Source organism: Bos indicus, chromosome 22 (genome assembly GCF_029378745.1).
Source record: "Bos indicus isolate NIAB-ARS_2022 breed Sahiwal x Tharparkar chromosome 22, NIAB-ARS_B.indTharparkar_mat_pri_1.0, whole genome shotgun sequence".
NCBI lineage: Eukaryota > Metazoa > Chordata > Mammalia > Artiodactyla > Bovidae > Bos > Bos indicus.
The window spans coordinates 23,295,801-23,323,669 of record NC_091781.1 but is presented as its reverse complement, the minus strand read 5'-3'; the positions used below and the strand labels follow the sequence as shown (position 1 = coordinate 23,323,669).

At 39.2% G+C, this 27,869-nt stretch overlaps 1 protein-coding gene across 7 annotated transcripts in view; it reads left to right on the top strand.

Annotated features, from left to right (window-relative positions):
• CNTN4 (contactin 4) overlaps positions 1 to 27,869 on the top strand; it is a 1,025,129-nt gene that overhangs the window by 843,361 nt on the left and 153,899 nt on the right. For all 7 annotated transcript variants that reach the window (XM_070776310.1, XM_019985102.2, XM_070776305.1 and 4 more), the window contains 2 exons: positions 1,321 to 1,450; positions 20,464 to 20,614. In XM_070776310.1, the coding sequence (XP_070632411.1) occupies positions 1,321 to 1,450; positions 20,464 to 20,614 (281 nt within the window). The remainder of the gene's footprint in view (positions 1 to 1,320; positions 1,451 to 20,463; positions 20,615 to 27,869) is intronic.

Genomic DNA, 27,869 nt, shown 5'->3' with positions numbered 1-27,869 from the left:
ATAACTCCTTTTCAAAATACGTCTGCATGCCAATATTCCAAATCATATGCAAAAAAAAAAAATTTTTTTTTAGAAAGGTAACCAACCTGTAGAGCAGTCTAACAAAGAAATCTGAATAACCTTGTCGAGAAGGCTAAAAGAGATAGGAATCATGCCTATAAAAATAAATGAGGTGGAGGGACCTTAGGATGAGGAACAACTGTGTCCAGTTTGATTTTCCCACTGAATTCAAATTTTTGCTGAAATATGACATTTTCCCCAGGCCCAATTTGACAGCCAGTTTCTTGTGCTCTGGTTTCCTCCCCCATCAGCTCCAGGCAAGAACAACCACTCTGAGCACTGGCCAGGATATCAGCCCTTGCAGCCACAGAAACAGGCAGATACAACAAGCCTAGTCCACACCGTGCCACCCACAGCTCCTCCTGTCACTGCAGGGCTCCTGCTGGTCCCATGATTCTCTCAATTCTAAAAGCCAGCTTCGAATCACTTGAGTGTAGGTGCCCAGGTAACTGGCATTTTCCTTCCTCTATTTAATGTGAGGGATCATGGATGCCAGGCAGCTAAATCACAACCCTAGGGCAAACAGAAAATATTTTACTTTTTAAATGGCAGGTCTCCTGGAGAAAAGGAGGTCCTTTAGGGTATTTATAAAAATTGACGCCTCAAGTTATGTAGCCTCAGGCTGATGAATGAAGATGGTCTATTGTTTGATACACCCACTTTGCTGTCTTCAGATTGGCACCAGTTCATGGACCTAAGCTTAGTTCATGCCACCAACAGCAGTCAAGTAACAAAACATTAAATTATCAATACTTATTCTTTATTCTTGGTAAACTTCAGCAACATTAAATATGTGTTTCTGCTTCATCCAAGTAGAGTGCAGTCCTTTTAACCCTCAAAGTGTTGGCTGCCCATAATTTGAGTGTTTTAACTACTCTAAACAGTAATTTTCCTTGTATTTCCCACTCCTCACCCCCAGTTAGCACAAAGCCTTGGAGTGAAAAAAGAAAAATCATTTTAAATTTAAAGTTCATCTGTTTAGAAGGGATATTAATCTGAGTGGTTTCACTATTAAATCAATGATAACTCAAGAGAGTCCTACAATTTAAATTCCCTTTACCAACTGATGTACGGGTTGTTCATTTAGCATCTGACCTGCCACAAGCTAGTTGACGGATAAATAGCTCATGTTATGTAAATTGTTTATATGATGGCAATTTCCCTCCCATTAAGCCCCTTTGATATATAACATGTAGCAAAGATGCCTTAAGGTCTCAGTTGTAGAAGGTCATTGTTTTGTGTTCCTCTTTTCTTTCACAGGATAGAATTCATATCGAGCAAGGAACTCTCAACATAACAATAGTGAATCTCTCAGATGCTGGCATGTATCAGTGTGTGGCAGAGAATAAACATGGAGTTATCTTTTCCAGCGCAGAGCTTAGTGTGATAGGTGAGTCTTTATACTGGAAAGAACAAAAAAGTAAAAGCTTTTGAAATCACTAAACTAACATGTGCTTTCCCAAACATAAATATTCCATCCAAGAAAAAAGGTTGATGAAATCTTTAGACTGAAGATATCTCTCGAGAAAGAAGAAAAGCATTCTACAAGCAGTAAGAGGAGACCACTTACTCTTCAGGAGATCAGCTTCTTCTGATGCTTGCAATGGGTGATGCAGTTCCCCCGGCACTCATTTTTATTCCTCTATCAACCCCTCTTCTAAACTGTGCAAAGTTTCTGAAATGTGTTGGTGTCTGATGGGGTATAAACTTCAGCTTGGAGAGAGGAAGAGCTGCCTTAGGTGGACGGGTTTGTTTGAATGTCAGGCAGAGTGCATTTTGTTCTTTCACATGTAAATTTTCCAGACTATGCACTATGGGCACTATGGGCACTATGGACTGCCCCTCCAGCCCCATCTTTCAACATATGCCCCTTTCCTTCTGTTCTTCAGCAGTGCTGAGCTTTCTGAGCTGCCTGTTCACCACCTTCTCTTCCTCCACAGTCCACTGGTCCACACTGTTCCCTCTGCCTCAAATGCTTTTCTGTCCCCTCTTCATTTCATTTACTTCTTCTCAACTCAGAATTGATTACATTCTCTGCAGACAAAGATGGAGAAGCTCTATAGAGTCAGCAAAAACAAGACTGGGAGCTGACTGTAGCTCAGATCATGAACTCCCTATTGCAAAATTCAGACTTAAATAGAAGAAAGTAGGGAAAACCACTAGGTCATTCAGGTATGACCTAAATCAAATCCCTTACAGTGAAAGTGACAAATAGATTCAAAGGATTAGATCTGATAGAGTACCTGAAGAACTATGAACGGAGATCCGTGACATTCTACAGGAGACAGTGGTCAAGACCATCCCCAAGAAAAAGAAATGCAAAGAGGCAAAATGGTTGTCTGAGGAGGCCTTCCAAATAGCTGAGAAAATAAGAGATGCTAAAGGCAAAGGAGAAAAGGAAAGATACACCCATTTGAATGCAGAGTTCCAAAGAATAGCAAGGAGAAATAAGAAAGCCTTCCTCAGTAATCAGTGCAAAGCAATACAGGAAAACAATAGAATTGGAAAGACTAGAGATCTCTATGGGGTCGCAGAGTCAGACATGACTGAAGTGACTTAGCAGAGATCTCATCAAGAAAATCAGAGATACCAAGGGAACATTTCATGCAAAGTTGGGCACCATAAAGGACAGAAATGGTATGGACCTAACAGAAGCAGAAGATATTAAGAAGAGGTGGCAAGAATACACAGAAGAACTGTACAAAACAAGATCTTCATGACCCAGATAACCACAATAGTGTGATCACTCACCTAGAGCCAGACATCCTAGAATTTGAAGTCAAGTGGCCCATAGGAAGCATCACTATGAACAAAACTGCTGCTACTGCTGCTAAGTCACTTCAGTCGTGTCCGACTCTGTGCGACCCCATAGACAGCAGCCCACCAGGCTCCCCTGTCCCTGGGATTCTCCAGGCAAGACCACTGGAGTGGGTTGCCATTTCCTTCTCCAATGCATGAAAGTGAAAAGTGAAAGTGAAGTCACTCAGTCGTGTCCGACTCTTTGCAACCCCACAGATTGCACCCCACCAGGCTCCTCCACCCATGGGATTCTCCAGGCAAGAGTACTGGAGTGGGGTGCCATTGCCTTCTCCATGAACAAAACTAGTGGAGGTGAAAGAATTCCAGTTGAGCTATTTCAAATCCTAAAAGATGATGCTGTGAAAGTGATGCACTCAATGTGCCAGCAAATTTGGAAAACTTAGCAGTGGCCACAAGGCTAGAAAAGGTTTCATTCTAATCCCAAAGAAAGGCAATGCCAAAGAATTTTCAAACTACCGTACAATTGCACTCATCTCACACGCTAGTAAAGTAATGCTTAAAATTCTCCAAACTAGGATTCAACAGTATGTGAACTGTTAACCTCCATATGTTCCAGCCAGATTTAGAAAAGGCAGAGGAACCAGAGATCAAACTGCCAACATCCGTTGGATCATCAAAAAAGCAACAGAGTTCCAGAAAAACATCTACTTCTGCTTTATTGACTATGCCAAAGCTTTTGACTGTGTGCATCACAACAAACTGTGGAAAAGTCTTCAAGAGATGGGAATACCAGACCACCTGACCTGCCTCCTGAGAAATCTGTATGCAGGTCAGGAAGCAACAGTTAGAATTGGACATGGAACAACAGACTGGTTCCAAATCAGGAAAGGAGCACATCAAGGCTGTATATTGTCACCCTGCTTATGTAATTTATATGCAGAGTACATCATGAGAAACGCTGGGCTGGATGAAGCAAAAGCTGGAATCAAAATTGCTGGGAGAAATATCAATAACCTCAGATATGCAGATAATACCACCCCCTTATGGCAGAAAGTGAAGAAGAACTTAAGAGTCTCTTGATCAAAGTGAAAGAAGAGAGTGAAAAAGTTGGCTTAAAACTCAGCATTCAGAAAACTAAGATCATGGCATCCGGTCCCATCACATCATGGAAAATAGATGGGGAAACAATGGAAACAGCGACAGACATTATTTGCGGGAGGTGGGGGGGGTCCAAAGTCACTGCAGATGGTGATTGTAGCCATGAAATTAAAAGACTCTTGCTCCTTGGAAGAAAAGTTATGACCAACCTAGACAGCATATTAAAAAGCAGAGACATGACTTTGCCAACAAAGGTCCATCTAGTCAAGGCTATGGTTTTTCCAGTAGTCATGTATGGACATGAGAGCTGGACTATAAAGAAAGCTGAATGCCAAAGAATTGATGCTTTTGAATTGTGGTGATGGAGAAGGCTCTTGAGAGTCCCTGGACTGCAGGAGATCCAAACAGTCCATCCTAAAGGAAATCAGTCCTGAATATTCATTGGAAGGACTGATGCTAAAGCTGAAAGTCTAATACTTTGGCCACTTGACGGAATGAACTGACTCATTGGAAAAGACCCTGCTGCTGGGACAGGTTTAGAGGCAGGAAGAGAAGGGAATGACAGAGGATGAGATAGTTGGATGGCATCACTGAATCATTTGAGCAAGCTTCAGGAGTTGGTGATGGACAGGGTAGCCTGGCATACTGCAATCTGTGGGGTTGCAAAGCATCAGACACAACTGAGTGACTGAACTAAACTGAACTGAACTGAGGCTGCCTCTCCCAACTCCATATTGGCTTCCTCAGGAAGTCATACCTCGCTCTATGCCCAGGTCAGCTCCTACTGTTAGAATTTTCATCCTGCCTTTTAATGCTCCTTGATATCATGCTGCATTTACATTTACATTTGCTAATGTGATTTCTCTGTCTTTTTCTCTCACTGCACTTTAACTTCCCTGTGATGTCAATGACCATACTTGGTTTCACTCATTTAATCATCAGGACCTAATACAATATTGAAGCACATAGTATGCACTCATTAAATATTGAATGAATGTAAGAATGAATGACTGCACTAAGTAATGAAGGAGTTGATAGACTGTTTTAAAAAAATGAATTAATTAGTGAAGTAAATCTTTGAAAACAGTGGTTAGTGAATTAAGAAAGCTCTAGGCATTAAAAAAAAAAAAAAAAAAAAACCTTCAGACCATCAACTTGCATTTGTCTTATATAAAAATCTTTACTTTGACTTCGGAATTTATCTTAAATGTCTAAGTAGCAGTTCTTCTTGGAGCGTAATAGAAAGGTTATAAATAAGAGAAAAGCAACACACAGAGAGAGCTGATTCCATAAGTCCTGATAATTTGCCCAGATTCAGAGTCCTGACTTGCCCTTCTGCAGAGCACTTCTTGGTGCCTGGCATGTGGATCTGACATGGATTAAGTGGATGCTCCTGAATTGAATGTTCGTCCACCCATGCAAGGTAAAAAAGAAAGGATCTGCTTCCATAATTGTTGTCCTCACCAGCTTCTTTACCTGAACCAACACCCAATCAAAGATAAAAATTTTTGAGGATTCATGAGGTTGCAGTCTTTTTCAAAGAGGCCATGGAGGATTCTGTGGTCTTGGAGTCAACATCAGTGTGGCTACTGTAAGGATGTCCCCCACACACATACCTTCCCCACTATAAATGTTAAGGATGATAATTCCAGCTTCCCAGGACAAGCACAATGGTCCCATCCTGGCCAAGTGGACTCTGATTGTTCGTAGTTGGAGCTGACTGTTGTGAAGCGCAGTTCACAGAGGTAGATTACGTAGAATGTTCTGCAGAAAGAAGTGTATTCTTTGTTAAACATAGTGTCAACTGGTTAGAAAACAGCTACAGAGGAGGGTGTGTGGCCTCAGGAATGAATCACATTGTCTTTAGACCCTCCAGGTGAAAGCTGTCCAATTTAAAAGTCTGGGGATGCCATTATAATTATTAAAGATTTTGTAGATCCTTTTGTTAAAATAAGAAAATTTGATGGTAACAAATGACTGGAAATCACAGGATGTAATCATGGAGTAAAGATAGAGGATGACTACAGTCCCAAAAGCAGAGCCTGAAGTGAGAAAGGCTATAAAATGATTTTTATCTAGAGCACTTACCCAGAGGGGAGCATAACAGTATGGTTGCAAAGAGTTGGACACAACTGAGCAACTGAATGATAACAATGAGATGTGTGTGTGTGTATACATCCATCTCCAGATATCCATATCTATATCCATGTGCACACTAAGTCACTTCAGTTATGTCCAGCTCTTTGCGATCCTGTGGACTGTAGCTTGCCAGGTTCCCCTGTCCATGGGATTCTCCAGGCCAGAATCCTGGAATGGGTTGCCATGCCCTCCTCCAGGAGGTCTTCCTGACCCAAGGATCAAATCTGTGTCTCTTATGTCTCTTGCATTGGCAGGCAGGTTCTTTATCACTAGCACCACCTGGGAAGGCCAATCTGTATCTGTGTCTATATATCTATCTGATATGCATATCCTACGATCCTCACCAGATCCTTTCTCTTCCCTCTACCAAGGGTTCAAGGCCTATGAGGTGATAATCACTGATTCAACTCTTACATTCAGAGCTTTATTTAAAGTCATTTCCAGTTAGAACTAATTCCATTTGAATTCTTGGTCTGAGTCCTTTCTTAATTCCCTTGAGATCAGCAAGCAAGCTCAGTAAAGATGAAAATGCCTGAGAAGTTATTTAACCCCCCTCCCTGATCTCAGCTTTATTGAGTGTAAGAACTGTAAGGCATGTCAGTAAATTATTCAGTTCCAAACAAGTGATACAAATAGTAAGTCTTCCAGAAATTCAGGAAAGAGAGTTTGACCAGTGGACTGAGCTAGTCAGGTGAACCTTGAAAAATAATTTATATTTATACAGGCAAAAGGAAAAAAAGAACCAGGAACAGTGCAGAGTGAAAAGGCCTGAACAAAAGTTATAAAACATCTAGATAGTTTCTTGCCCATAGAAAATCCTGAATGTTTCTCAGAAATTTTAATTCAAATACATAAAGTGTATCGGCAAAGTTTAAACTTGAAAGAGGAAGATGGAAAAATTAATTAAGGGCCAATTTTGGAAGATATTGAACAAGCTTAGAAGTTCTCTATTTAATATCCCATTTTTCCTGCCCCAGAAAATCACACTGGTATATTCCAAGTGAATTAAAGGGCAGTTAAGTATTGAATGAGTAAATCCCTAGAGTTCTTATTAAATGAAAGAAGGAGAAGACATTTGATTATTTAAAAATACACATATGTGAATATTGATTGAGTAAGCTTTAATACAATCGTATTTCACAAGTCACTTTGTTTCTTGCTGGGTGGTAATAGTTTGACTCTTATGGATTTAATAACGGATTAATTATTACCTGTATTAGAATCTTAGGGAGGTTGAATTGAACCAAGAAACAAAATGAAAACAAGATACTTCAGTATAACGAAGAAAAGAAGTATGCTGGTTGCAGCTATTGATCCATTATCAGCATCCTCCAGTGCTAGAGAGAGATTCCCTTTCGTGCTGGGAAACAGCCTTAAGGTCATGAATAAGAGATGGTTAGGAAGCATATGTTTAATAGGCTTTTCCCTTAGTCTTGTTTTATGTATTCGGTCTGGGTATTTAATGTATATGTAATGTATCTATATTTAATGGATTGAAACTGCTAAATAATTAACCTAGGTGCTGGGTGATTTACTCACTGGGTGGGCAAATGCCGTAGACTTTTACCTTGAGGTCAGTATATTAGAGTAGCCTGGTGATGAGTACTTTTAAATAGAAATAGTACATCCTTGTTTGTGACTGACCTATTACAGTTGATAGTTTATTACTCCTCAAGGCAACTGTTTCCAGACTTCTTCTCCTATGTTAGCTTCTGTCATGGATGAGGTTCACTTGTATGATGTACACCTGTGAGAAACCACACAACTCCCTGGGTCATAGAAGAGTGTGCTGGAATTGGAACAGTGAACTGAGTCTTATAATCGTAGGGAAATTTGAATCTTCTACAAAAAAAATACATTTAAAAAAGCCAAATTAAGTATTTTATTAAGATAACTTTTCTAATGAAATATTTCTATTCATGTTTAATGGTTGTGTCTACTCAGATAGATGATCATATTGGTACTAGGGGATGCTGACTGAACTGCCAAACTTGAAATTTTCTGTGCTGCTCCATACAGAACACCAATGTCATCCTGTATATATATGGTGGCTCCGTGGTAAAGAATCCACCTGCAATGCAAGAGATATGGGTTCAATCCCTGGGTTGGGAAGATCCCTGGAGAAGGAAATGGCAACCCACCCCAAGATTCTTGCCTGGGAAATCCCATGGGCAGAGGAGCCTGGTGGGCTACAGTCCATGGAGTCACAAAAGAGTCCGACAGAACTAAGTGACTCAACAAGAACAGCAAAGATAGAGTATACCTAAGACCTCAAAAGCTGAGGCAGGGGTTTAGGTACCTGTGAGTCACTGGAGGAGTGTCCTCTGAGCAAAATGTATAAGAGAGCAGGCTAGGGACGGGGGTTGGAAGGCAGAGAGCAGGACATGGTCCCAGGTAAAGTCTAGCCTATTTTGCATTCTAGAGGGTGATGTCTGGAGCATAAGTGCATCTCAGAGCTATTCCCACCTCAGGCAAGGAGGCTGACCTTTTTTAAAATATCTTCATCGGTTATTCATTGATCTGCCCCTTAAGTGGTGCTGGTAATGGCAGGGTATATGGAGCAAAACCTCCCAAAGAAGGGGGCAGCTGGAGTTGGTAAGCAACCAATGCTCACAGCATCTGGGGCCAGAAAAAAGAATCCATGTGAGGTACCAACAGCATCCTCTACAGAAGACAAGTGATGGTGCTAGAGCAAGACGCTCGGGCACTGTGTCCAGCTGACCTGGATCATAACCAGCAGGGTCACTAGACTATCTTTTTATTGGGTAGGAATATGGGAGATATTTTTTCCTTTTTTTCTTCTTTCCTTTGTTGTCAAATGATCTACAATGAATCAAATTATTATCATAATTATTACTATGTCTTTTTCATTGGAGTATACTTGCTTTACAATGTTATATTAGTCTCTGCTGTACAACGAAGTGAATCAGCCATATGTATGCATATATCCTCTCCCTCCTGGATCCCCCTCCCATCTGTCCCCCATCCCACCTCCAGAGCATCAACCTGAGCTCCCTGTGCTAAACATAAGATTCCTACTAGCTGTCTATTTTATACACACTAGAGTATCTCTGATTTTGAAATGGGATGAACTGTCCTTAAGAGCAACTGAGTGTCTTCCCAGTGGTCTTGAATATGACTTGACTTTGCCAGTACTGTATAAAGGATAGAAGTAGCCTTGGTCCAAGGAGTTCCTATCTGATGGTTCAGGACCGTGGGCATTCTCCTGGCCTCTGTGGTGGAAGACATCAGACCCTGGCAGGACACTCAGATGCCATTAAGGAACTGATGGTCGATTAAAGTGAGGTGCAGGCTTGAGCAGTTATATGGTTAATTTGCCATGTGTCCAAATGACTGGCCTACAAATTAGAAAAACACTAAAGCTAAACTCAAAGTCATTTCACAGGGATTTTCACAAGTGCTCATCTGCAACTAAGTCTGATTTCTCAACTGCCTCGTTGAGCCAGATTACAATCAAATGTGCTGAGTGTAAACAGCATCCAATGAGAGGAGGGATGCCTTTCTTACCCAAATATTGTCTGATAGGAGCTTTACTTAACTCATCAGAAAGAGGGAAAGCAATGCACATGGATCTCAAAAGCAAATTTGATATCTTTAACAAGTTACTAAGCCTTCACTAATCAATAAAATGAGGGTGTCACTGTCAAAACTAAAAGAGATCACATGTGAAAACTTCCTGCAAATATGAAGTGATTGTAGCAATATGAAGTTTGGGTTTTGTTTTGTTTTGTTTGTTTTGTTTTAAACTAGTATCCATACCAAAAGCTTATAATACAGACAGCTGCACAATTATCAGTAAACCCTATTTCAGTGATTCTCAAATTTTGCTGCTTGTGAGTCACCAGGGGAGCTCTTTAATAGCCCGGTACCATACAGTCATCCCTCACATGAATCCCAGACTTGTCTAATTCAAGGAAACTATGAGCCATGCTCTGTAGGACCACCCACATGGACGGGTCATGATGGAGAGTTCTGACAAAACATGGTGCACTGGAGAAGGGAATGGCAAACCACTTCAGTATTCTTGCCTTGAGAACCCCATGAACAGTATGAAGAGGCAAAAAGATAGGACACTGAAAGATGAACTCCCCAGGTCAGTAGGTGCCTAATATGCTACTGAAGATCAGTGGAGAAATAACTCCAGAAAGAATGAAGGGACGGAGCCAAAGTGAAAACAACACCCAGTTGTGGACATGACTGGTGATGAAAGTACAGTCCAGTGCTGTAAAAAGCAATATTGCATAGGAACCTGGAATGTTAGGTCCATGAATCAAGGTAAATTGGAAGTGGTCGAACAGGAGACGGCAAGAGTAAACATCTACATTTTAGGAATCAGTGAACTAAAAGACTGGAATGGGTGATTTAATTCAGATGACCACTATATCTACTACTGTGGGCAAGAATCCCTTCGAAGAATGAAGTAGCCATTATAGTTAGTCAACAAAAGAGTCTGAAATGCAGTACTTGGGTACAGTCTCAAAAACAACAGAATGATCTCTATTCGTTTCCAAGGCAAACCATTCAGTATCACAGTAATCCAAGTCTATGCCCCAACCAATAATGCTGAAGAAGCTGAAATTGAACAGTTCTATGAAGACCTACAAGGCCTTCTAGAACTAACACCAAAGAAAGATGTCCTTTTCATCATAGGGGACTGGAATGCAAAAGTAGAAAGTCAAGAGATACCTGGAGTAACAGGCAAGTTTGGGCTTGGAGTACAAAATGAAGCAGAGCAAAGGCTAACAGAGATTTGCCAAGAGAATGCACTGGTCATAGCAAACACCCTCTACCAAAACACAAGAGACAACTCTATGGACGGACATCACCAGATGGTCAATACCAAAATCGATTGATTATATTCTCTGCAGCCAAAGATGGAGAAGCTCTATACATTCAGAAAAAACAAAACGAGGGGCTGACTGTGGCTTGGATCATGAGCTCCTTATTGCCAAATTCAGACTTAAATTGAAGACAGTAGGGAAAACCACTAGACCATTCAGGTATGACCCAAATCAAATCTCTGTGGAAGTGAGAAATAGATTCAAGGAATTAGATCTGATAGAGTGCCTGAAGAACTATGGATGGAGGTTTGTGACATTGTACAGGAGGTAGTGGTCAAGACCATCCCCAAGAAAAAGGAAAGCAAAGAGGCAAAATGGTTGTCTGAGAAGAAGAGAAAAGAGAAGCTAAAGGCAAAGAAGAAAAGGAAAGACATACCCATCTGAATGCAGAGTACCAAAGAATAGCAAGGAGAGCTAAGAAAGCCTTCTTCAGTGACCAATGCAAAGAAATAGAGGAAAACAATAGAATGGGAAAGACTAGAGATCTTGTCAAGAAAATTAGAGATACCAAGCGAAAATTATGGTATTGTGCTCATGCAAAGATGGGCACAATAAAGGACAGAAATGGTATGGACCTAACAGAAGCAGAAGATATTAAGAGGTGGCAAGAATACATAGAAGAACTGTACAAAAAAGATCTTCATGACACAGATAACCCTGATCGTGCGATCATTCACCTACAGCCAGACATGCTAGAATGTGAAGTCAAGTGAGCCTCATGAACAAAGCTAATGGAGGTGATGGAATTCCAGTTGAGCTATTCCAAATGCTAAACGATGATACTGTAAAAGTGCTGCACTCAGTATGCCAGCAAATTTGGAAAACTTAGCAGTGGCCACAGAACTGGAAAAGGTCAGTTTTCATTCCATTCCCAAAGAAAGGCAATGCCAAAGAATGTTCAAACTACTGCACTCACTCATCTCACACACTAGTAAAGTAATGCTTAAGATTCTCTAAGGGAGACTTCAACAGTACGTGAACCTAGAACTTCCAGATGTTCAAGCTGGATTTAGAAAGAACAGAGGAACCAGAGATCAAATTGCCAACATCCACTGGATCATGGAAAAAGCAAGAGAGTTCCAGAACAACATCAATTTCTGCTTTATTGACTATGCCAAAGCCTTTGACTGTGTGGATCACAGAAAATTGTGGAAAATTCTTCAAGAGATGGAAATACCAGACCACCTGACCTGCCTCCTGAGAAATCTGTATGCAGGTTAAGAAGTAACAGTTAGAACAGGACATGGAACAACAGACTGGTTCCAAATTGGGAAAGCAGTACGTCAAGGCTGTGTATTGTCACCCAGCTTATTTAACTTATATACAGAGTACATCATGTGAAATGCTGGGCTGGATGAGGCACAAGCTGGAATCAAGATTGCTGGAAAAAATATCAATAACCTCAAATATGCAGATGACACCACCCCCTTATGGCAGAAAGCGAAGAACTAAACAGTCTCTTGATGAAAGTGAAAGAGGAGAATGAGAAAGCTGGCTTAAAATTCAACATTCAAAAAATGAAGATCATGGCATCCAGTCCAATCACTTCATGGCAAATCGGTGGGGAAACAATGGAAACAGTGACAGAATTTATTTTCTTGGGCTCCAAAATCACTGCAAATAGTGACTGCAGCCATAAAATTAAAAGACACTTGCTCCTTGGAAGAAAAGCTATGACCAACCTAGACAGCATATTAAAAAGCAGAATGATTACTTCGCCAACAAAATTCTGTCTAGTAAAGTCTATGGGTTTTCCAGTAGTCATGTATGGATGTGAGAGCTGGACTATAAAGAAAGCTGAGCACCAAAGGATTGATGCTTTTGATCTGTGGTGTTGGAGAAGGCTCTTGAGTCAAGGAGATACAAGCAGTCAATCCTAAAGGAAATCACTCCTGAATATTCATTGGAAGGACTGATGCTGAAGCTGAAGCTTCAATTCTTTGGCCACCTGATGCAAAGAACTGACTCATTGGAGAAGACCCTGTTTCTGGGAAAGATTGAAGGCAGGAGGAGAAGGGACAACAGAGGATGAGATGGTTGGATGACATCACTGACTTGATGGACATGTTTGAGCAAATTCCAGGAGTTGGTGAAGGAAAGAGAAGCCTGGTGTGCTGCAGTCCATGGGGTCTTAAAGAGTCAGACACAACTGTGTGAGTGAACTGAACGGACCTGATAACATCCTCCCTACCAACTAGTCCTTGGTAGAGACTCCAGGACTCTTTATTCCTTAATAACCCAGGAATGATTCCAATGGGTAGAAGTTCTGTTGCTCTAATTGATCAGATCAGAAGGTAATTAGGTTTTTCTATGGTATTGATTCTCAGACTCTACCATGCATCAGAACTGTTTGGAAGGCTCATTAAAACACACAAAGCTGAGCCCTACCTCCAGAATTTCTGACATAGTAGTTCTTGAGAGGGGCCTGAGGGTTTGCACTTCAAACAAGTTTCCAGGTGACACTGCTCTGGTTCAACCCTGCACTTGGAAAATCAGAAATTGGCAAGCTCAAAACGCAAGTTCTTTGGTGTTCTATTTTGCTTGGAGAGTCAGTTGTTAACCATCTACCATCACACCAGTTCACATGGTGAAAGAGTACAGCCATGTATACCTGTGGCGGATTCATTTTGATATTTGGCAAAACTAATACAATTATGTAAAGTTTAAAAATAAAATTAGAAAAAAAAAAAAAAAAAAAAAACAAAACACTGAGCTTCCCAAATAAAAACATTAATTAAGAAAAAAAAAAAAGAGTACAGCCAGTACTCTATACCTGCCAGTTATGGGGGGCTGGCTGTATTCATTGTAGCCTGCTATTTAAATGAGGTACTTAAGCATCCATGGATTTTGGTACCTGGAACCAGTCTCTCCATGGCTATTGGATTTTCAGGGACAAGTGTACAGATAGCCTGAATTGTTTCTTGGATAATCCTGCTTCATTTGACTGAGGTCCAACTCCAGAGAGGATGGAGTGTCCTGTACATAGGCCATGAAGTTCAAGAAGTCGTTGATATCCAGGTGAAGCATCATGAGAAGGGTATTTCCTGTCTTGAACTGAATTCCTGAGTTCTCTCCTACAACATACATTAATTCAGCATATATTAATTGAACATCTACTTTGTGCAAGGACTGTGCTAGGTCCAAGATCCCTGATTCATAGTCTTTGCCTTCCAGGAACTGATGACCTAATAATTACTACTAATGGGTGCTACCATTTTGTAACCACTGGAATTCCAGAGTTCTCATAGTTCAATGACTCTCTTCTGTCAATTAAACAACTATTTTGATCTCATAACAAAGTTACTCAATCAAATATAACACTGTAGCACCACACACTACTTTCACAAATTTGTATGAGTGTTCAAGACATTACGCCAAATAAAATGAAATATCTCTAACTTGCACTAATGTAGGAAGTTCAGAGTGCTTACAGTTACAGATATTAAAAAATGCTTAAAAAAATAAAAAAATGCTTGCTGTGTCATTATCTTCATACAGATAGAGCTGCTCAAGGAAGGTTAACAAGGGTTTAGCAGTTGAAGCTTTTAAAACATATAAGAATGATTTTCTGCTGCTGCTGCTGCTAAGTCACTTCAGTCGTGTCCGACTCTGTGCGACCCCAGAGATGGCAGCTCACCAGGCTCCCCCATCCCTGGGATCCTCCAGGCAAGAACACTGGAGTGGGTTGCCATTTCCTTCTCCAATGCATGAAACTGAAAAGTGAAAGTGAAGTCGCTCAGTCGTGTCCGACTTTAGCGACCCCATGGACTGTAGCCCACCAGGCTCCTCCGTCCATGGGATTTTCCAGGCAAAAGTACTGGAGTGGGATGCCATTGCCTTCTCCGGAATGATTTTCAATCAACGTGTTAATTGCTGTGTAAGAAATGATGTTCTAAAATGCCTTTAAAATATTTTTCCTTGAATAAGAAAGAATCTACCCTCGTTTACCCAATGAGGGCTTGGCTTTCAAACCTTCATAAAAAGAAAAAAGGGCTTTTAAAATTTTATATTGGAGTATAGGTGATTAACAATATTGTGTTAGTTTCAAGGTATAGCAAAGGGGTTCAGTTATACATGAATCTATTCTTTTTCAAATTCTCTTCCCATTTAGGTTGTTATGTAACATTGAACAGAGTTCCTGTACTATACTGCAAGTCCTTGTTTATTGTCCATTGTTAATACAACAGTGTGTACATGTCAATCCCCCACACTAAAAAAAAGAAAAAAAGGGCTAATCCTACTTGTTGGCAGTGATACTGTTGAAAGATCTTGAAATGGTTTCTATGCTTAAAAAGCATTCATCAGTTATCATAGTGCCTGAAATGTCAACAGTAGAGATGAATTTGTCTTGCACACCCACATGGTTGAGATATAACTACTCAGCAATAGAAAGGAATCACTGTTAATACATTCAGCAACCTGGGTGGATCTCAATAGCATTATGCCAACTGAAAAAAGAAATCTCTCAAAAAAAATCATAATGTATGATTTTATGGACACAAAATGTATGCATTTTTTTATATTCTCAAAATGACAAAACTGTAGAGTTGGAATACTGATTGGTGGGTCGCCGGACACGACTGAAGTGACTTAGCAGCAGCAGGCATAGGGAGTACAGAAGGGGGTTGGATGTACCTCTAAAATGATAGCATGAGAGAGATCTTTGTAATGATGGAAGAGTTCTATATCTTTATTTCAGTGGTAGTTACAAGTGAAAGTACTTGATAAAATAAGACAGAACTCTACACACCTTATCCATGATTAGGTTCCTTGTAATGTTGTACTGGGGTCACAAATATTGTATATTAACGCATATATATGGAATCTAGAAAAATGATATTAATGAACCTATTTGCTGGGCAGGAATAGAGTCATAGAGAACATTGTGGACACAGTGGGGAAAGGGGGGAGTGGGAGTAGCAGTGAAACATACACATTACCCCATGTAAAATCCAAAGCTACTGGGAAGTTGCTGTATAGCACAGGGATCTCAGCTCAGTGCTGTGTGATGACCTAGAGAGATGGGGTGGGATTGGGGGGAGGTTCAAAAAGGAGTGGACACACTTATACTTATGGCTGATTCACGTTGTATGGCAGAAACCAACACAACATTGTAAAGCAATTATCCTCCAATTACTGAAAAAAAAAATGTAACCATTGGGGAAACTGAGTGAAAGATACAATGGACCTCTCTGAATTATCTTTGCAACTTCTTGTGAATCTGTAATTATTTCAAAATAAAAAGGATTTTTTTGTTTTCACACAAAACTGTATTTCTTTTCAGCTTAAAATTCTCTAAAATGTCCAGGTAGCTCCTTTGAATCTGCCTGCAATGTGGGAGACCCAGGTTTGATCCCTCGGTCAGGAAGATCCCCTGGAGAAGGGTATGGCACCCACTCCAGTATTGTTGCCTGGAGAACCCCATGGACAGAGGAGCCTGGTCCATGGGTCACAGGGAGTTGGGCACAACTAAGCAACTAACACACACACACAAAATGGAAATAGTGGAAATAGCAGAGGAGAAGAGTAGGTAGAAAGAATTTACTCTGGAAAAATATTGAAGCGCTTTGTGTACAATACAGGTATTTTATTTAATCTTAAACCTTGTGACTGTAAATATTATTAGTTTGGTTTAATAATAACTTTCCCCAAAGAGCAGAAGCCCATAAACAAGAGCAACCATGATAGGAGGAGCCTGGGGGGAACAGGACATTCAGCAAATTAGACCAAAGCCAGCAGCAGTGACTATTAGAGTCTTAGAAGGAGCACATCATGGTAATCCTAGAATAGAAAACTCTGACTTCAGAGATTGTTGGGTGTTTCCTTTTGAATGTCATCCCCAATCAGAGAGACTGATTTTGCATCAGCCGTTCTGAAATGATGGACCTAGAGAGAAGACCATCTCCACTGTAGCCAGTCTTCTAGCTACCTACCCAGCAAGGCAGGCGAAGTTTGGGGTTTTAATTTCTGATACCAGCATTATCTCCTCAGGGGTGGCCATACTTGAATGAATGCATTTACTCGAGCTTTATTTTCTATGGGATGATGAGGTAATAGTTAAAGATAATAGAAAAAGGTTAAAATAATATGAAATTCTGAACTTCTGAAAGGGTCAGCCTTAATAGTCCCTGTCAACTGGCAGTGATCCCAGTGGTGTGTCTGCAGATTTATAGACCAGACACACGTAATTATCCTTTCCTTTAATAACAGAGTAAAACATCACACCCATCTATTTCCCAGGTGGGACTGCTACTGCACATTCCGTTATACAGTTATCATTCTCAGCAACTCTCTTGAGAAATGATCCTAGGGCACAACCTCAGTTTTCAAGTGTTCTGTAGGCCACTTAAAATATCCTTGACATGTGACCAAGAGTCATTTAATTAAGTGAAAGCAAACAGTGGAGAATTGCATAGAAGGTTTCTCTCAGCCGGATGCTTCTCCTAGGTAATGTAATATTAATATGTTAAAGATCATTGAAAAATAATAAAAAGTCGCATTGCCCACAGGGACGAGGTCCTATAGTGTGACTTATTCCAACACTGGGAGTGCAGTGCCCCCTAGTAGTTCCTGTAAGAAACGTGTCCTCAGAGTGCATTAGATTTAGCAAATGAGGAGCTCCCAGAATTGGCACTACTCTCAGGCTCAAGTGGGTAATTTGACAATTGGTTTTATCTTTTCTGAACCATTAGGAACCCACTGAAGTTTCACCTTGAATGTGCACTAATTTTGTCCAGTACCAACAAAGGCTGGATTCTAACAATGCCCTAATAGGACCTTATCAATAACTCTTAAAAATCTGATTCTCTGTGAATATCAAATTAAACAGCCTCCTTTTGCTTTGCCCTCAAGCCTCTCCTGAGCTGAAGGTTGAGAATCAGAATAAATATAGGGGGCAGACACAGAAAGCGTCATCCCACAAGCTTGAGGGCATCTCAGGTGTGAAAGATGGCCACAGAACGGCAGAATATTAAGAAATCCTTTGATGGGTCAAGTATACAAAAACAGACGAAGGTCTGACAATTTTCCTGCGAAAACACTGCAGCTTATAGTGGCAACTGATAGATTTATAGAGTTAGATAAAACTAGAAGTAAATTTAAGCAAGTTGAATAAACAAGGAGAACAGATATACATTTATATTTCCTTTTTTTGTTGTTGTTAGTGAAAGACATTCAAAGGCAGTCTTATCTCTAGGATATCCAAAAGATAATAGGCACGTACATAGTACAGCACAAATGCCTTTGAAAGTGGAATGTGCATTTTCTGCCTTCTGTGTGGCCGATATCATGCTTTTCAAAGCCTGTAAAAGCAATATATAGTTTTTTGACAAATACACCCATGTGTTGTGCACGGTTTGATTTATGTAAACTCATTTCAAATGCAGTTGCAGAATTCCTCCTGAACAGATGAAAAATGTCTGCCTAAAGTGATAAAAATATATGTGTGTAGAAAGATATAGTTTTAAGAAGGAATTTTTATATGTTAACAGATTTGTAACTCTATTTCACACAATACCCTTTTTTAAAAAAGGCTTCTAGAGACTTGTTTTTTTTCCACATTACTGTGTCAGTTCAGGTGTTTCCATAAGATGGGAGTGAGTCTATTCTGCTGTAAGAACCTTTGTGTGTTGAAAATTAGCATGTGTGGGAGTGGTGAATGGAGAAATGAGATCAGTATAACAGATGCTTGCTTTGTCCATGCATTTCACTAGTTCCAGCAACCAAGAACAAAGCCCACTAACTCAGGTCAACACAAGGCTAGTCAAGGCAGATAGCTTACTGACTGTGTCTCATTTAGCCCATATTCTTCCTCTTGACTCAGTTTTGGCTATGTTTCAACAGGACTGTGTTTAAGAGTGTGGCTCTCCTGAGCCTTTCTGCACTTTGTACTTGTTTTATAGTTTACCATTCTCAGCTCTTTGCTTTCCTGGCTTCCTTGTTTCACCAAGCTGTGTTCATATATATATACACACACACTGAAGTCCTGTTTTGTTTTGTTTGTTTGTTTTTTGTAGTGTTTATCTATTAGGAATTTCAGCTGTCTTTTTAGTCATGCTGACATATTTACTAGAATGATTATTGTTTTTGTTAGTATTCCTGTTACATAAATATTGAGTAGGTCTGTCCTGACCTTATATTTCTCAGAACCCTATAATTTTCATTGTGTAATTTTGCAGATCATACAGGGAATGCATTTATCTCATTATAAGCACAAGCATTTGTACTTGCAGTCTCTTTATTAATTGCATTTATCATTATGGAATTACTCTTTGAATTATAGACTTCCCTCATGAATCCAAGGCACATGGATTGAAGTATCAGTTGCCCACTAGATTCATTTATTTAATTTAACCTTCACTAAGTAAAGCCAGCCCCATGTATACATTACAACACCCCATTAAAAAGTAACCTTCCCATCTTTCTTTCTTTCTGTACACTGAAAATATTTTCATAACAGAAGCACTTAATGAAGGTTTAACTTGCTTCTGCTGAAACCTTTTATTTTTTAATCACTAACATATAGTTTGTGTGCATTTAAAAAAGTTGATCCCCATCCTCCCCACCCACATACATACATACTCATTCCCTGTACTCTTCTAAGTAGTTTGTGGCTAGTATTTATATTTAAATTTCACATTCAACATGGTATGAAATTGTAAATTCCATCAAGTCAAGCTACAATGAGTCAGGGATTTTTGATATGATAACAGCTCACAACAGATCCTAAAACATTAGTGCAATTAATGCAGAAGGAAATGGAAAATTTTCAGAAAGGTTTCTTTTATATTTCTTTAAGAATATAGAGGAATATCTTTTGTTTTAAGAAGGAAATTATTTAATGTTATTTCCATGTAACTACATATTTGGTGTCAACGTGAATGATTTTTTTAGAATATTGGTAGCAAGCACGGAATAAAGTTTTCTAAGAGCAAGTCACAATTTATCCTGCAAGAACCAGGCATTGAATTAGGCAGTGATAGTGGAAAGCTGATCTAAGTCATTATTTTTAAGGAGGAGCTCACAGAGGGTGATGCTTAGACATTTCAGCACATCCTCTTATTTCAGCACATCCTCTTACGGAGACCTGCTCAGAGTGCTGTGAGAGAGAACAAAGGCAGTAACCGTCAAGGAAGGGGTGCTTTCACCTACACAATCAGAAAAGTGCCTTATGGGCTTTTGTTTCATCTTTCCCTTTTGCTACTGTAAAACTTAAAAAATTTTCTTCATCTGAACATAGAGTAGTTTTCGTAAAGAATCCCTCACTATGTATAGTTTTAGAATAGCGTATATTTTGATCTTCATGTTGGAGTTTACCAAATTCATCAAGCTGTACACTTTCAATGGGTACATTTTACTGTATACAAACTACAGCTCAACTTTTCGTAAATCCACCAAAACTTCCAGTATTACTCCTGTACTTCAGAAAAATGCAACTTCCTCCCTTTGATGTAATAAGTGCATTACAGAAAGAAAAACTTTAAAGAATGATCTAGTGGATTTTTTCTTCCATAATAATTATTTCATTTTCTGTATTCTCTTCCAGCTGTAGGTCCAGATTTTTCAAGAACCCTCTTAAAAAGGGTAACTCTTGTCAAAGTGGGAGGTGAAGTTGTCATTGAGTGTAAGCCAAAGGCTTCTCCGAAACCGGTCCACACCTGGAAGAAAGGAAGGGACGTATTAAAAGAAAATGAAAGGTATTATCTTGAAATATTTTAACTATGTGGTTAACCCATAATAATTTATAGGTCTGTTGTTAACAGTCCAAGAGGGAAGAATTTATGATCTGCTCTGCATGAACTAAATGTTAATCAAAGAGCTGAAGCTTTGGGAAAGAGTGGTAAATTAGCAGGTCTTGATAGTAAGATTCTAGAAAGCCTTTCTTGCACAGGTAGACCACATGACCCCACATGTTGAAGGCTGTTGGAGTTGCCCAAAGATGTGCAACTGGAAATACCTTTTTTAATTTTAGCTTAAAATTTATTTGTAGGTTTGCCCATCTTTCTCCATTCTTTTAATACCTTGTTTTTTCCCCATAAACAAGTAATTCCAGCTCTTCTTTGCTATGGCAACCCCTCAAATATTTGGCAGTGTCTAGTATGTCTCTTGTTAATCTCTCCCTTTTTGTGAAACCATCTTTAATTCCAGAACTCATTTTCAAATAACATGGCTTTTATTTTTTTAATCATGTCTTTTTAAGAACTCTATTTCAAACTTATTTTTGAAAAGTTTTTTTTTCTTTCTCATATCGAAACTCTTCAAATGTGTGTTTCCTATTATACATGAATTATGTTTATAATGCATGTTCTTTTATCCAGTGTAATTATATGGGTTGTTTGGGGGTTTAGGTCATATTGTGACAAATAGCAGGTATCTCTTAAGACCTTTTCTTGGCTGTCACCTCTGTAAAATATCTCCCACCCCTTTCTGTAATCTACTCAGATCTGTTGGAAAATGGTAATTGTGCATGAGTCTGTCATGCATAAGATAACATTTACCAGCTGTATACATAATGATTTTAATTGATGCTAAAGGTCAAGTACTCAAAGATGTCATGGGGAAGCCTGCAAAAATGTGTGCGTATCAACTTTAACACCTGTACACCTTTGGATTTACATATGCAAAGTAGATCATCACACTGATGATGTTGTCCTTATTAATGATTTTTGCAAACACGATATGGTTTATAGAGGGTGTATTCATACATAGTAAATGCATAATATGTGTCTCTTTCTGATTTCTGTTATATCAAGAAAGTGGTATAGTTTACTGATTACTGACCTGACATTCAAATCTGGAGCCAAAGTTGGAACTTGAGAGCACAGTTTCTTGTTTTATGTACCATGTACATTATTAGATTAAGGCTACATTTTACAAGTTTTAATATACCATTAATATGAAGAAAACTATTTTAAAATAATATGAAAAATAGATATATGAATGAGTGTGGTTTGAATAACATGGAAGATCAATCCAGGAGAGGCTAATAAAATTTGCTGCTTTCACAAGCAACCTACAGTGTCTTAAAACAAAAGGAAATTTCTCATCCACACTGCATGCCCACCAGAGGTCTGCTGGGGGCCTTGCTGCTCTCTAAAGCCTAAGCTGGTAGAATAGCACTCTCTGGAACATTTAAATTGCAGATGGAAAGAAAGAAAGACAGTGAAGTCGCTCAGTCATGTCCAACCCTTTGCGACCCCATGGACTATAGCCCGCCAGGCTCCTTGGTCCATGGGATTCTCCAGGCAAGAATACTGGAGTGGGTTGCCATTTCCTTCTCCAGGGGATCTTCCCAACCTAGGGATCAAACCCAGGTCTCCTGTATTGCAGGCAGATGCTTTATCCTCTGAGCCACCAGGGAAGACAGAAAAGAGGGTGGTAAACATGTGAAGTGAAGCACTTCTTTTTGCTCATGTTTTGGTGGCCAAAAGAAGTCACTTGGCTCTTCCCAAATTCAACCCAACAGGGAAATTCAGTCTTTCTGTGTGCCTAGAAGAAAAAGGACACCCTAACTTTTTTAACAGTAATAATGATCGCTCAACATGACTATAATTTAATCATTGATACAGGTTGTTTAAATTAACTTTGGGAAAATGATATACCAAGAATTACTTTTAATAAGTGAATTTGACTTCTTCTACCATTTGACTTACCACAAAGCTTATCCCTCTCCAACTTTTAAATTTTTTCTTCTAACTTGATTGATAGGGTTCAGATATAGCCTCAACATTGCTATGGCACTACAGGTATCTTTAAAGCAAGGAAACTCCCCATCATTACTCAGGTCCTGGTCTTTATCACCTCCACCTCCACCATCACCAGGCACGACCCAAACTGTCAGTGTTAGCACTTTTTATCCCCATAGGTGCTGTGTCCTCACTGTTCTCTTTCTCAGTTCCACCTCTCTCACAGTGTATTAAACAGATAGATTGATTTTCATCATGAAAATGAATTCAAAAGCTGACCAGGTGTAATTTATTTTTTATTTTTTTTAACAAAGCATGTATTTCTTTTTTACTTAATTTATTTGGCTGCACCGGTCTTAGTTGGAGCACACGGGATCTTTGATCTTGTTGCCTCATGCGGGATCTTTCAGTTGAAGCATGCAAATTCTTAGTTGTGGCAAGTGGGATCTAGTTCCCTGACCAGGGATCGAACCCAGGCCCCCTGAATTGGGAGCTTGGAGTTTTAGCCACTAAACCACCAGGGAAGTCCCTGGCCAGGTATAATTTAAAGGTGAATGTGGGGACTTCAGTGTGTGTCCCATCCTTGGGAGACACTTACCCCTCAAGTCTAGCATATTATTGCCACCAGATGGAAATACAGGTCCAGTGCCTCTCCACCTTCTCATTTTTCAAGGGAAACTAGAAACATGGGATTTAAGTTGAGCTATCTTAAGTTTTAAATGTCAGTAATTGTTTTTTTTTTTTTTTTAATTTAATGTTAGAACAGTATGGGCCACACATCCATGGACCAAGTTTACTCCATGCGCTGCTGGAGTGCGAGAAAGATAAACTCAACTGAACTTCCTGTAATTTCTGAAAAGGGTAAAAAATAAGAAAGATATTACTGATATTTCCTTGTTGACGGAGAAGAAATTCTGCCATTTTCCTCTGCCTTTTTGATAAATGAGAAACATAAGTAAGTGGATAAATGAAGAAAAGCAATCATATATAGGATTCATAAATGAAAAGTTTAGAATTCCTATTTTAGAGAAGGACTGACATTGCTAGAACAACACAAAAGGAAAAGCTTGTTGACTATGTACAGTGTTGAGTAATAGCTTCCAATATGCGGACTTGTAGTTCTCTTTTGAGATGTGGAATCCGAAGAATGAAAAGGCAAGCCATTAACATTTGAATGATTTTTTTAAAATTTTGTTGAAGTATAGGTGGTTTACAATATAACATAACATGCTTAGTCACTCAGTCATATCCAACTCTTTGTGACCCTATGGACTGTAGCCCGCCAAGCTCCTCTATCTATGGGATTGTCCAGGCAAGAATGTTTAAGTCGGTAGCCTTTCCCTTGTGTTAGGGGGTTGCATTTATTTCTTCTGTATAGCAAAGTGATTTAGTTATACATACTCTTTTTCATATTCTCTTCCATTATGGCTTATCACAGGATATTATGGTTTATCACAGAATATAATTCCCTGTGCTATGCAGTAGGACCTTGTGTTTTATCCATCCTATATATAATAGTTTATCTCTGCTAATCCCACACCCTCATTCCTTCCCTCGCCTGCCCACTCTCCCTCTTAGCAACTATAAGTGTGTTCTCTGTGAGTTTCTTTTTATTTCACAGATATGTCAGTGTATCAGATTTTAGATTCTACATATAAGTGATACCATGTTTTATTTGTCTTTCTCTTTCTGACTTACTTCACTTAGTATGATAATCTCTAGGTTCATCCATGTTGCTGCAAATGGCATTGTTTCATTCTTTTTGATGGTTGAGTAATATTCCATAGTGTGTATGTGTGTGCCACATCTTTTTTCAAAAAAGTATTTTATTTATTTATTTGGCTGAGCTGGGTCTTAGTTGTGGCAGGTGGGATCTTCGGTCTTCTTGTGGTGTGCACATTCTTTTTAGTTGCGGCATGCTAACTCTTGGTTGCAGCATATGTGATCTAGTTAGCTGGCCAGGGATTGAATCCGGGCTCCCTGCATTGGGAATGTAAAGTCTTCACCACTGGACCACCAGGGAAGTTCCCATAGCATGTCTTCTTTTTCCATTCTTCTGTTAATGAACACAGATTGTTTCCCTTTCCTGGCTGTTGGAAGTAGCACTACTAGTGAACAAAGGGGTGCATGTATCTTTCTGAATTACAGTTTTGTCTGGGTATATGCCCAAGGGTTGAATTGCTGGAACATACAATAAGTCTATTTTTTTTTTTTGAGGACCCTCCATACCGTTTTCTGTAGTGGCTGCCCCAATTTACATTCCCACCAACAGTGTAGGTGGGCTGCCTTTTCTCCACATCCTCTCCAGCATTTGTTATTTGTAGACTTTTGAATGATGGCCTTTAACATTTGAATAAGAGATGATTAATCTCAATTATGGAATATTGCTATAAACCAAGTTTCAGTGGAACAAAATTTATGATCAAGCACCACTTTTTATTAACATTCTCCCTAGAGCTTATGGTTTGACTTAGCCAAACACTACTTAAGTGATGTTTAATTTTAAATTTAGCTAATCAGCTGCCTGCAAATGAGTTTACAATAAAAGTATAAGAAGAAACATTTTTTTAAATGTTTACATTTTGATCTTATTCAAATTGTGGTGTTATAGTTACCTCAATGGGTATGGATTCAGAAATACTAGTTTAATGTTAACATGTGAACAATTTTTAAAATACTTTTATATGTGCTTATTTTGGTTTTTAAAGGCTTTAGGGATTTAAATCATATTTACACTGGCCTTATATATATTAAACCAATCATCTAAATGAAAGATTTAATCTTTAATTTTTATAACTTCGTTATTGTGTAGGCAGTATATCCATAAGCATAAATATATATTTTTTGTTTTCTTGTATATTTATCCAGCTATCAGAGTAAAGGCAATATCAGGCATTTAAAACAGAGATGGTTTGTCACAAAGACCCAAGTACATTAGTTTTCAGGAGAGGCCTCTACTCACCACCAAAGCAGTGGAATTATTTGGATTCGTTGAGCAATTAAGCCATGTAACTGAAAAAGGTTGATAATTTTGTTTACTGTTTCTGGACAGAATGCATTTGAGGCAGATGAGATTGATCTATTACAAACAAAAACATCAAAATTCAGAAATGACAGAATCATTAATAAAAACCTAGGCTCCTAGAATCATAAGGAGATATGAAACCAACTCACATGGAGTCTTCTGGTTGCAAGTGACAGAAACCCAACTCAGAACTGGCTTCAGGAGCAAAAGGAGTTCACTGGCTCCACACTTGAGAAGACCAGGGCCAGGCTGGGTCTCGAGGTGTGCCTGGGTTCAGGAGCTCACACAGTGACGGTGGGACTGGGTGGCTGGCTTCCTCTCTCACTGGTGTCTTCCTCTACTTTGGCTCCATTTTCTGATGGGCTCTCCTCTCCTGTTGGTAGGATGGCCGCTGGTTTCCCTCTTTCCCTCTTTTCTAACTTCTCACAACTGCAGAATAGATGCTTATGGCATGGGATAAACCTGCCTTGGTCAGTGATCTTCCCTGAACCAGTGACATTCAAGGGGATGTGATGCACTGATCAGAAGGACATGATCATATGCCATCCTAAGAGGCACTTGGGGAAGCTCCACCTAAGACCTTGAGGACTGATAATGGGACAGGGGTTTCCCCAAAGAAGCATAGGGTCCTACAACCAGAAGAAGAGTAAGTGGACAGGCAACAGTGTCCAATTCCTACCCTAGTCATGGAGCTCAGCTTCCATTCCCAGACAGGGAACCCCACAACGGATGGACTTCACCATCCCTGGTTATGTCTAACATGAGGACCTGACTAATTTTTAGAGTATTTCCTCATAACCAATATCCTTGTAATTTCCATTCATTGTTTCTTGCTTTGCTTTCTGAAGTTATATTAAGAAAAAATCTAATTCTCTTCCACCATGCCTCTTCCCTTTATATACCGACATGCTATTCTCAAGTCACCTTTCAATTATTTCCCAAGTCCAAATCTTTATGTTCTTCGTATCATGTTATTTGACATCTCTTACTGTCGTAAACGTTTCTTTCAATGTCTTTCTGAAAGCAAGAATTAAATCTGCCATTCAGAATTAAAACAATATTAATAAGGGAATAAGTATCTTGAACTCTGTAGCAAAGATTGATGATTATTATTACACTGTGTCCCTAAAGAGGAAAAAAACATCTTCAGTTAGCTTAGATTAGTAAGGCAAACAAGTGTACATCATAGAAAAACCACTCCTTCCCAATGATTATTTTGAACAATTAACTTAGTGCTTAAAGGGGTAAATCTAGTTGTCTGGAAAATTCACTTAGAGAAAATATTTTATTTCTCATTGAAGCTGAAGAAATTAGTGAAATGTTACTTTAGTTAGCCATGTGTAAATAAAGACTTCTTATTCTTACTCATGTTTAAGAATGTCTCTCTTTCCTTTTAAATGTTAGGCTAATACATTATGTCAAGCTAATGGATAATAATTAAGTATAGATATACCACTGAATGTTTCCAGAAAGAATCTGAAACTTACAGCCTGCATCTCACAGGCATGGTTTCAGAACAACAGCAGGACTATTCTGCCAAACTAGCCGAGCCGACATAGATTTCGATCAATGAACAAAGCATTCATTCGGTGCTTGCCTATGTTGAGCCCTTTGCCTGGCACTGAGAGAGAGAAGGAGGAGACATAAACCCAGCCCTCAAGATGCTCTTAGATTAGTGCACGGGCCCAGCAGCAAAATAACAATGTGTTTTTCAATCATAGATGATGTATTTAGAAGGATCATTGGATTTGTAGGCCAACAATAGATTGCAGAAGCCTTGAATTCGATGTCTGTAGAGTTTAGGCTTGAACTTCCAGAGAAAATAGAAAGATTTTATGCAAGAGAGTGCACCGTCATATGCGTGCTGCAGAAGGGTTGCTCTGCTTGCAACATGGAGAAAGAATCAGAGTAGAACAAGATTAGGAACACAGAGAGACCACTTTCAGGCAGTATGCTAAAATGAAAACCAAAAGGACTTCAGTGTCTCTCCTGATAGTATAGGAGGGAAGACAGATTTTTTTTTTTTTAACTTAAATGACTTATTAAGCAGAAATATTTTTAAAAGAAGGAAGGAAAAAAGAAAGTGACTCCTAAGATGCTAACTTGAGCAGCTGGTAGATGGCAGAGCTATTGACCACAGTACTGAGAAGAGAAAACTAAGTTTGAGAGGAGAAGATAAAGAAATGAGTATTAACATGTGAAATCTGAGGTGCCTTCAAGTGGTGATGTCACATTCAGATT